At 35.8% G+C, this 10982-nt stretch overlaps 1 protein-coding gene across 1 annotated transcript; it reads right to left on the minus strand.

Annotated features, from left to right (window-relative positions):
* Positions 1 to 3716: 3716 nt before the first annotated feature.
* Positions 3717 to 8847, minus strand: LOC107561902 (lipoprotein lipase-like). Its single transcript, XM_016246435.1, has 10 exons — positions 8574 to 8847; positions 7416 to 7603; positions 7152 to 7331; positions 6927 to 7038; positions 6597 to 6830; positions 6271 to 6513; positions 6015 to 6135; positions 5589 to 5768; positions 5271 to 5378; positions 3717 to 5131 (listed from the first exon to the last, which is right to left on the minus strand). Exons 1-10 carry the CDS (start codon positions 8677 to 8679, stop codon positions 5080 to 5082), a joined length of 1524 nt encoding a protein of 507 aa, XP_016101921.1. The 5' UTR covers positions 8680 to 8847; the 3' UTR covers positions 3717 to 5079.
* Between the last annotated feature and the right edge of the window lie 2135 nt (positions 8848 to 10982).

Raw genomic sequence — 10982 nt, forward strand, 5'->3', positions numbered from 1 at the left:
GTCTTATCCGAATTTAATAGGAGAAAATTATTGGTCATCCAATCTTTTACATTTTTAACACACTCTGTTAGCTTAGATAATTTAGAAGTTTCATCTGGTCTTGTTGAGATATATAGTTGAGTATCATCGGCATAACAGTGGAAACTAATTTTTACGTGCAATGTTATTTACTACTTGATTCAGAAAGTTCTGAGAACATTCAAAAAGTAACATTTCCATAGAATGTTCCTGTAATGTTCATATAACCAACAACAAAAAAAGTTTTTAAAACATTTAAAAATTAGTCATTTTGAGCGTACATAGAACATTTAGAAATTATTTAGAACGTATTGAACGTTAGCAAAATGTTCTTAGAACATATTTATAGAACATATCTATCTACAGTGGGGAAAAAAAGTATTTAGTCAGCCACCAATTGTGCAAGTTCTCCCACTTAAAAAGATGAGAGAGGCCTGTAATTTTCATCATAGGTATACCTCAACCATGAGAGACAAAATGAGAAAAAAAAATCCAGAAAATCACATTGTAGGATTTTTAAAGAATTTATTTGCAAATTATGGTGGAAAATAAGTATTTGGTCAATAACAAAATTTCATCTCAATACTTTGTTATATACCCTTTGTTGGCAATGACACTACCTCTTTTAGTGGACTTTGCTATCCTAGGTACTACCAAATGTCCAGAGTTTTGCGACCTTGGGGAGCGTGATGGATTGTAGCGTGGTACAAGACTAGTTAGGTATGCAGGAGCTAACCCATTAAGGGCCTTATAGGCAAGTAATCATATTTTGTAACTGATACGGAACTTAATTGGTAGCCAGTGCAGAGACTGTAAAATTGGGTAATATGATCATATTTTCTTGACCTGGTAAGGACTCTAGCCGTTGCATTTTGGACTATCTGTAGCTTGTTTATTGAAGATGCAGGACAACCAGCTAGCAGTGCATTACAATAGTCCAGTCTAGAGGTCATGAATGCATGAACTGCATCAGAAACAGGTAACATGTTTCGTAACTTGGCAATGTTTCTAAGATGGCAGAATGCTGTTTTTGTAACATGAGAAATATGATTTTCAAAAGACAAGTTGATATCTAATATAACACCCAGATTTTTGACTGTAGAGGAAGTAACCGTACATCCGTCTAGTTGCAAATTGTAATCCACGAGATTCGGTGTACTGTCTTTTGGTCCAATAAGTAATATCTCTGTCTTATCCGAATTTAATAGGAGAAAATTATTGGTCATCCAATCTTTTACATTTTTAACACACTCTGTTAGCTTAGATAATTTAGAAGTTTCATCTGGTCTTGTTGAGATATATAGTTGAGTATCATCGGCATAACAGTGGAAACAAATTTTTACGTGTAATGTTATTTACTACTTGATTCAGAAAGTTCTGAGAACATTCAAAAAGTAACATTTCCATAGAATGTTCCTGTAATGTTCATATAACAACAACAAAAAAAGTTTTTAAAACATTTAAAAATTAGTCATTTTGAGCGTACATAGAACATTTAGAAATTATTTAGAACGTATTGAACGTTAGCAAAATGTTCTTAGAACATATTTATAGAACATATCTATCTATCTAAGTTGATTTCTTCACACCAAGCTGCTTACCTATTGCAGATTCAGTCTTCCCAGCCTGGTGCAGGTCTACAATTTTGTTTCTGGTGTCCTTTGACAGCTCTTTGGTCTTGGCCATGGTGGAGTTTGGAGTGTGACTGTTTGAGGTTGTGGACAGGTGTCTTTTATACTGATAACAAGTTCAAACAGATGCCATTAATACAGGTAACCAGTGGAGGACAGAGGAGCCTCTTAAAGAAGAAGTTACAGGTCTGTGAGAGCCAGAAATCTTGCTTGTTTGTAGGTGACCAAATACTTATTTTACCGAGGAATTTACCAATTAATTCTTTAAAAATCCTACAATGTGATTTTCTGGATTTTTTTTCTCATTTCGTCTCTCATAGTTGAGGTATACCTATGATGAAAATTACAGGCCTCTCTCATCTTTTTAAGTGGGAGAACTTGCACAATTGGTGGCTGACTAAATACTTTTTTGCCCCACTGTATCTATCTAAATATCTATCTATCAATCTATCTATCTATCTATCTATCTATCTATCTATCTATCTATCTATCTATCATTCTATCTATCTATCTATCTATATCCATCTATCTATCTATCTATCTATCTATCGTGCTATCTATCTATATCTATCGTTCTATTGTTCTATCGTTCTATATCTATCTATCTATCTATCTATCTATCTATCTATCTATCTATATCTATCTATCTATCTATCTATCTATCGTGCTATCTATCTATATCTATCGTTCTATTGTTCTATCGTTCTATCTATCGTTCTATCGTTCTATCATTCTATCGTTCTATTGTTCTATCTATCTAGCTATCATTCTATCAATTGTTCTATTTATCATTCTATCTATTGTTCGATTTAAAACCATGTTTTAAACTTATTTTTATAAATTTGTTATGCGTTTGTCTCACTTCACATATTCCTATGAAACTGCGCAGATCTCTAGTTTGAATCTAAAGCTTATAGGTTGAATAACTATGTAAATGACTCAAGACAGGTTTTAGACCCTTCACTTCAAACTGACCTTTGGTGGCAACAAATTGTTATGTCATGAAAATTGACATAGGTTATGTCAGTATTCATGCAATTAATTCATTCAACATGGAGGAAAGAGAAAAGTAAAGTCTCTTTACTTGACATTTGAGAGAACAAAGACTTGTAACTCATTATGTGCCAATACCCTCAGTGCTCTTTGCATGCATTGTGTCATAGTCATACTATAACACTCAGACCCTGCCAAAACTCTCAGTGACATCTGCACTGTGGTCATTCCTTCCATTTGTTATAACAAGGATCAGGCAGAATTGCTGGTTTTATCCAGAATATTCTTAGAGAACAAAAACATAACTAATAACCTGTCACATGTTCTTTAGCAGATTGAAAGGCTTCTAGAAATCATTGTCCACCGTAACTCAGAGGAGCTTGAATATGATTTCTAAGAAGAATAGTGGTATATCAAAGTCTTCATTTAAATCTCTGTTTCTAACTTTTTTATTCCTTAATGTGATAAACTGGCAGAAGTATGGTATATTCCAAAAATGTAACGCTGAAATTTCACAACAGTCTCTTGCAGAAGGTTCTGACTAATCAAAGTATTGGAATGTTGTATTTTCATTCCAAGAACTTGTTCTTCCACGAAAAAGGGGAGGGGATCTTGAAAAACAAACTCCTTGTGTTTTGATTCGAGGCTACTGCACGTGAGTCGCTCTCCCATTAAACAATGGGAGTCAGTTCACTCTTCTTCTTTTTTTTACAAGTTTTTTGAATGGATGAAGCTTCATTCACATAACATCTTATATGAATGAAGCTAATGTGAACAAAACAATGACAGGTGGTTGTTTTATTTGGTTTTTATTACTTTTTATTAGATTAGATTAATATATATAAATAAACAACACATTCTAAAAAGATTAAGGCCCTGCCAAATACGTCAAGTCCCAGATTTTTGTTGATGCTGTGAAATTTGCAGCCAATTTCAAAATAGTTTCAATTTGTTTAAGTTAAATATCAAAAACATTCCTAAAGAGGATTTAAAAATGACATTATACTAATTAAATGCAGGCATGTCATTTGCACATAAAATGAAGATTTAAATAAAAAATGCAAAGCGCTCACATACAGTAACATAATGTTTATTAAAATGACATCATACAGTGCACGGCATATAGATTCATATGATCACAGCTGATCATTTCTTTTCCTTCCAGTGACTTGAATCAGTCAACGTTTGTTTATAAAAATAGAGAGGCTACATAATTCAAAAGAAAAGGCAAGAGCACTTCAGAAACATGGAATACATATATTATGTGCTTAATATACAAAAATATACATTTAATAAATAGGAAAAAGGAACAGTTTTGGTGTATTTGTGGCTATTATGTGGGGCAGTCAACCCTGTCAGGCCTGGACAACTGTCAACATTTCTTAGATCAAATGCATCTTGTTTTACTTCTTGGCTGGCTCATGCATAAACTAAAGTCGTTTGTTGCCTCATTATTTTCTCAAAATGCAGACGAAACAATCTTTGTTGCTTTGAGAGTGACGAGAAATAAAACAAAAGTGGCAGAATCGTTTGTTGATTTTTATCTTTTACCAAACAAAACTGAATTGAAAGAAGTGACAAAAAAAACACAACACAATTGAATTAGCAGAATTGTTTGTTGATTTTGCTCTTTTACCAAACAATACTGAATCAAAGGGAGGCAAAGCCTTTAAAGTGACCTGTGCCAGACAAAATAACCCAAGAAATGAAAGAAAGGTAGACATTTAACGAGCTGTTTGTAAGTATATATAATGACAATTACAAATATTTACAGTAATAATTTCATCTTGATTCAGCAGAGAGAGGATTTGGTCCCATTTTTTCGTTAAAGCAATTCAGACTGATTTTCGGTTGCAACAGACAAATCTAAAAGTTTTGCTTTTGGAACTGAAGCAAAGAGGATTAGCATAGCTACAAAACTGCTCTGGTACAACCTAATTCACAGTACAACCAAACAAACGGCTAAATAACCTAGTTACTAAGTGGAATTTCAAGAGTAATACTGATAAACCAAATAAACCGTAACATGTTTCGAGTGGAATCTTTCTCCAAAAGAAGAGTCTCTTTGGTGGACAACTAGCCAAACATTTTAACTACGTGCAAGTCATTTTTAGATAGACTGGAACTGATTACTTGCATAACTATGTTGCATGGAGACTTGATCATTTTTATGGATTAAAGATGCAGGAAAGATTGTCTAGCCAGATCTCAGATGACCTGTAATGTGTCTTGAGTGGTATCCAAAATGATTGTTTTGTTTTAAAACTGCACAGCAGCAACATTTTTAAGATGTGATTTCTTGCAGGATGTGTTTCTGGATTTGCGTGGGGTGAAGGTTACTAGTCCGAATATTCAGGAAAGGTTTTGTCTCTACCGTTCCAGTTTTCCCTGGCAGATTCCTTGCCAGATCCCAGCAGAGGTGGATTTTGACGTGTCTTTACTCGGTGCTCTGTTTGAACGAACTTCCGTGCATCTTCAACTTGTGCAATCTGCCAGTGTAAAGTGCACAGGGTTTAGTCAAACAAAACTCACCACAACAAATAAAACAGGAACATAATAACTGAGCAGGGAAGGTCACTTTTATGGAGCCGTGTCAACAGATGGGGCAGATGGCAGATAGAAATTTACCTCTGGTTTTTGCGGCTCGACTGGGTTTCTTTCTCTTTCACGAAGACGGCGGCCTCACCTCCACGGGAAAGGTAGGAAAATTCATCTTCTTTGGCACTGAAGACGATCCTAGATCAAAAACAAACACATACAATCTGAATTTTGCACAAGTTTTAAAGGTATAAAAATACCAAATAAAAATGTGATGCAATAAAAATGCACATCAGTAGTAATAAAGATAAAACTGTGTATTCAATATGGCAATATAATATATAAAAATAATATTACATATAATTATATAACAATGTTTAAGTTGTCAAAATATGTCTCTCTGCTTACTTAGACTGTCTTTCTCCTGATTTGATGCGTAGTTTGCGGATGTGGAAGGTATCGGGGTTCCACCATGGCCAGCTGATGAGGGTGTCTTTCTCCCAGAGAAGTTTTACCATCAGCAGCTCTCCGATGTCTGTGTCCGTGGTCAGCAGGAAAGACATGGTGGTGTTCGTGTTCAAAGCAGGCCTGTGGATTAAAAAAAACATCTCTATCACTTTCGCTGTTATCTCAGTTCAGGACGGAGTCCAATCTGAGGCAAAACATGGTCTAAAATAGTTGCATGGCCTGTTTTTTGGTACCATAAAAAATTACTGAAACCAAAGAAAGTCCAAGATCGTTCTTGGTAAATATCTTAACATGGCATTTGTAGTTAATTTAGAACTAGTGTGAACTAAGTCCTGACATATCAATCAGGAAATGCTGCTAACTTACATAATGTAGGGGATATTTTCCTTCTCGCCATGGATTCCGTACAGTGAGATCTTCATGGGCTGATCAGTGTAGCTTAATTTTGTCTTGCCGAAGAAGTGGACCTTTACTTGATAATGGAAAACTGTGGAAAGATGGTTATATTTAGAAAGGATTTTTAATATAAAATTTAAAAATCATCTAAAAATCTAAATTTACATAAAAATAAAATACATTCTTTATTTGTTTTATCAATTTCATAAACTTTGGTGCTCTTCACCTTTATATGGCATCACGTCTCTGGTCTTCATGTACATCTTGCTGCTTCTGCGTGTGCGAATTTTGTTGACTCCGTAGCCCACCTTGTTGCAGCGGTTCTTGCGGCAGCTGAGGCACATGCCCTTGTTGAAGCTGTCTTTGGAGCTGCAGTGGTAAGCCATGCTTTCTTGCTCCTGGTTCAGCAGTGAGTCGATGAACAGGTGAATGGAGCGCTCGTGGGAGCACTTCACGATCTGATCCATGTCTGTGGAGAACCAAGAGAAACGTTAAGGCTTGTATTTGTGATTTGAAATCGATGAACGTCTGAGGAGGACAATGGGAACGTACTTCTTAAACCCGAGGTGGCCACCATCAACACAGTGTTCTGGAGGTCACAGCCAGGTTGGAAGGTTCCTCCGTTGGGGTAGATGTCAATGTGGCCCACCGGCCTCTGAATCCCAATGCTGCGATCTGGAGAACCGCGAGTGTTGGTATGAAGAACGTCCACGAAAAGGGCATCATCGGGGGAAAGAGTGCTTTGGGCATCTGCGTACTCAAAACTAGGGCCAGCAGGATCCATGCCTGAAGATACAATAAGATTGGTCCATTAATGGTTGATCAATGCATTTTTATGGGTAAATTAGAAAAGTGACACCCTAGGAAACAACATCAAGTTACCTGTGATTCTGTTAACTTTATGTTTGGTAAGAAGACCAGCGATTCCTGCTACATGAGCACCAAGACTGTAGCCCAACAGATGCAGCTTCTCCCAAGGATAGTCAATCTCAGCCTGGATGAAGAAACCAGAAAATATGAAGTTTACTGCATAAAACAAACTCTATACCTTCATCTGATGCTCTTCATCTTGACGTAGAACAAATCACCTCTGAGTGTTTGACATACCTGTAACCAGTTGACAAACTTGGCCACATCCCTCCCCACTAGTTTGGTGAAGGCAGCTGATGTAGGGTAGTGTTGTTGCGCGCGGGACAACCAGTCCACTACAATCACGTTGGCTGTTGGCTCTCGATCATACAGGGCTGTTACCAGTTTGGGAACCCAGCTTTCAAACATACCCGTGACCTGAGACGAAATCATTGGCGTCATGCTTTGGACTGTTTTGCACATTCACTCAATGTTGTCAACAAGTGTAGTAGAAACACTCACCGTCCATCCGTGAATAACTATGAAAGTCTTGGTGTCTGGATTGAAGTTACATTCTTTGATGGTTTCGGGTTGGCCTGGAACTATGTAGCACAGATCGTCTTCAGGTTCTTCGCTGGTCCTGAAGGAAAACTTGGACTCAATGTCACTGAAGTCCGTCATCCATTCTGTGGCATTTTCCATTATGTTGTCTGTCAAAATCCAGATTAACAAGTTTAACTGCAAGCAAGGTAAGTGCAGCCTACATTAAATGCTTTTTACTTGTAAGCTGCTTATAAAAAATGTAATTATTGAAGTTGTAAAGAAGCTTATCTTGCATGTGCTTATACTTTTCACTTATTTTGTATATGCGGAATTATTTCCAAATGGCAAGCTTGGATCCTTTCCCAGTGCTTGACTGACTATACATAAAAAATTGTTTAGCTATAAGTCCTTCAATATGTGTTCATAACTGACTGGTCTGGCATGTCAAATACATGTAAACAAAGTCTCAAACAACGGTTTGACATGATAACTACCGTGTCGTATATATTAAAGTCAAAGTTTACCATTTATTTAGATACTATTAAGATGTATAGATAATGTTTACAAATCATCAAGCTTGGAAGATATTTTAAAAGGTAAAAGTGGATGAAAATAGACTGACCATAACAAGACTTGAAGGAATTAATGACATTTACAAGTGCCATATAATAATAAATGCTACTTAAAAATACAAAAGATTAATAAAACCCAAGAACAAAATGTACATTACTTTTTTTTTACCAAAATATTTTTTGCACCACCAAACATGGTCTTTTAAGACATAAAAATAATAATGCAGTATATAAAATAACATATAATTGTATAAATAAAAAATACAATTAACAATAAATTTTGCACCATCCAAAATTATTTTCTGAGACATCATTTATAAATATAAAAGTATAAATGACAAATGCATAACGGTATCAAATTTAAATGCAGTAAAATAAGGTCATGCCTCCAACATAACTTATGCGGTCATACTGGTGCAATAAGATCGTTTTCTGATATTTGTCACTACTGATATTTATTATTCGACTTCCAGTTAAGCACCGGAAACGTGTAACTTTAACACATTTAAACTTTATAAACAACTTTCATTCTATGATTTCATAAAACAAATAAGCGTATACTTACTAAAAGTGGTAAATTCACTCGCTGGCTCAATCGTAGTGGCAAAACCCGAGGAAATGTAGACCAAATACATCCAAGATATAAAACAAGCGCTGCTTACTCTCCCCATATTAATATAATTATAATGATCACGGATGCAACAACTTATTATACTGAGCGTAAAAGCCGTTGAGATCCGGGTATTTACAGCGTTACAGCAGGTTAATATTCCAGTTGGGGGGTAGCAGCTGCTTGATATCTTGTGTCCAGAGTTTCTCTCAAGAGTTTAAATCAGTACCGCTACAAGTGTGTCTTTATCCTCCCGTGCGGGACCGCATGCAAATCAGTGACATTTTATTGGTCAAGAGAGGCGGGGTAAGACCTGATATGACCAATAAAACGCCAGGAACCCCCACACTGACTCATCACTTACAATTCCATGTCTATGAAGTTGTGAGGCCCCTGGGAGTCTACAAGCAAGTCAGTTTATCAAGCACTTTTTTTTCTTTTTTTTGGGTGAAATTCAGTTCCAATTCGTTTTTCTGAATCTAAGGCATTACAAAATATAAAAATACATTGCAAATGACAAACGTTTTTTAAAAAGTAAATTATTAATGAGTTATGAAGAATATATTTTTTAATGACACTTTTAATTGTTTACTTTTACATTTAAAGTCAATTTTATTTAAAAGTGACATCAAGTAAAAGTAACTATAACTGTATATTGTAAAACGATTGGAATATGGAACATATGGAAGAGGGTCACAAATGTCAGTGTGATTTCCATTCAGGGAGACAGACGGTCAGTGGGCGTGTTTAGCCACCCTGAGTCTCATTGGCCAGACAGCAGTGAGCTGACAGACAGCCAAGACTTTTTAATGTTTTAGCAATGTTTCATCACTTGCTCACCAATGGATCCTCTGCAGTGAATGGGTGCCGTCAGAATGAGAGTCCAAACAGCTGATAAAAACGTCACAATAATCCACATGACTTCAGTCCATCAATTAATCTTGTGATGTGAAAAGCTGTGAGTTTGTAAGAAACAAATCCATCATTACGTTTTTTTTTTACTTTAAACAGTCGCTTCTGGCCAAAATATGAGTCCATAATCCATAATAATGCTTCATCCAGTGAAAACGTCCACCCCCTGTTGTCCTCTCACATCAAAGACCATCTGTTTAGAAATGCTTTGGACCATTTTCGCTTGCAAATAGTGCTTGAATTATGCATAGTTCTCTCACGATTCAGACAAGACAACTTTTTTTCACTGGAAAAAAGCAATATTGTGGATAGAGGACTCATATTTTAGCCGGAAGCCTGTTTGAAGTTAAAAACATCTTATTCATGGATTTGATTCTTACAAACATGCAGCTTTTTGCTTTACTTGAGTCGTGTGGATTGCTTGTGGTTTACTGTAATGTTTTTATCAGCTGTTTGGACACTCATTCTAACGGCACCCATTCACTATAGCTGATGATGAGCAAGTGAAAAAATGCTTAATTTCTCCAAATCTGTTCTGATGAAGAAACACACTCATCTACAGTACATCTTGTATGGCCTGAGGGTGGCTATATTTTTTTGTTGAACTATTCCTTTAATAAAATGTTAAAAATAGTATTTTGGTTTGGATGAAGAACTTTTGGAAAGCTTAGGTAATCCTAAATGGCCCAACCCAGAAATTCCAAAGCAGACAACGCCTAACACCTGTTTATGGTTATGGTTTGTCACATAGTAATCAGTGTTAAAATTCGGTATTTACTGTGCTCTGGTAATATTATCTTAATGAAAGACTGCAAATGAGATGTAGTTTCCACCTAAAATTTGCACAGTTTGATGTACTAGCAGGCCTCCACAAATGTGTTTTTATATATTCAAATGCATATTTAATTTCTGAAGCATTGCGAGTATATCAGCATTGCTGTTTAAATAGATGTTGCAAATTTGTTGCATGTATAAAGTGTAATGAAATAGCAGCACTGAATACAACAACATCAGACTCACAGATTTGCATCTTTTACACAGTTCGGGGAAATATGTTAACAGTGATTCCAAATGTTTGCAAGAGCTCTAAATAAAACCCATCTGGTCAAGGCCATGACTCAAACTTAAAAGGCTTTCATCTTTTAGTCTTATCCTTCATTCCCATCTCAAGTTTAGCAAAGGTTTTTTTGATTACATAAATGAGGCCAGTGCACCAGTCTCTTGATAGCTGCATCTACTGCATTCATGTTGAAACATTAGGATTGCAGAGTCAGATCCCGATGGGCATGAAACTAATGCCCCTTTCAGCTGTGAATGTTGTAACTTTGTCTGCTTAAACCCTCAAACGGGGTAACTGGAAAGATTTAGATTTTGTCATGTTACACCTATGAAACCTATAAAAGATTACCACAAATAAATATAAAAAATAAAAAAAATACTTTAAAATAATAT

The sequence above is a fragment of the Sinocyclocheilus grahami genome, unplaced genomic scaffold, assembly GCF_001515645.1.
Source record: "Sinocyclocheilus grahami isolate Dianchi unplaced genomic scaffold, SAMN03320097.WGS_v1.1 scaffold798.1, whole genome shotgun sequence".
Taxonomy (NCBI): Eukaryota; Metazoa; Chordata; class Actinopteri; order Cypriniformes; family Cyprinidae; genus Sinocyclocheilus; species Sinocyclocheilus grahami.

Bases quoted from the DNA above. Each gene is read 5' to 3' on its own strand.
- LOC107561902 (XM_016246435.1), bottom strand. From the start codon at position 8,679: ATGGGGAGAGTAAGCAGCGCTTGTTTTATATCTTGGATGTATTTGGTC. The intron at 5,769-6,014 runs GTAAGTTAGCAG...TTTAATCCACAG, and splicing joins GAAAATATCCCCTACATTAT to GCCTGCTTTGAACACGAACA. The intron at 5,379-5,588 runs GTAAGCAGAGAG...TTTTTGATCTAG, and splicing joins TCAGGAGAAAGACAGTCTAA to GATCGTCTTCAGTGCCAAAG.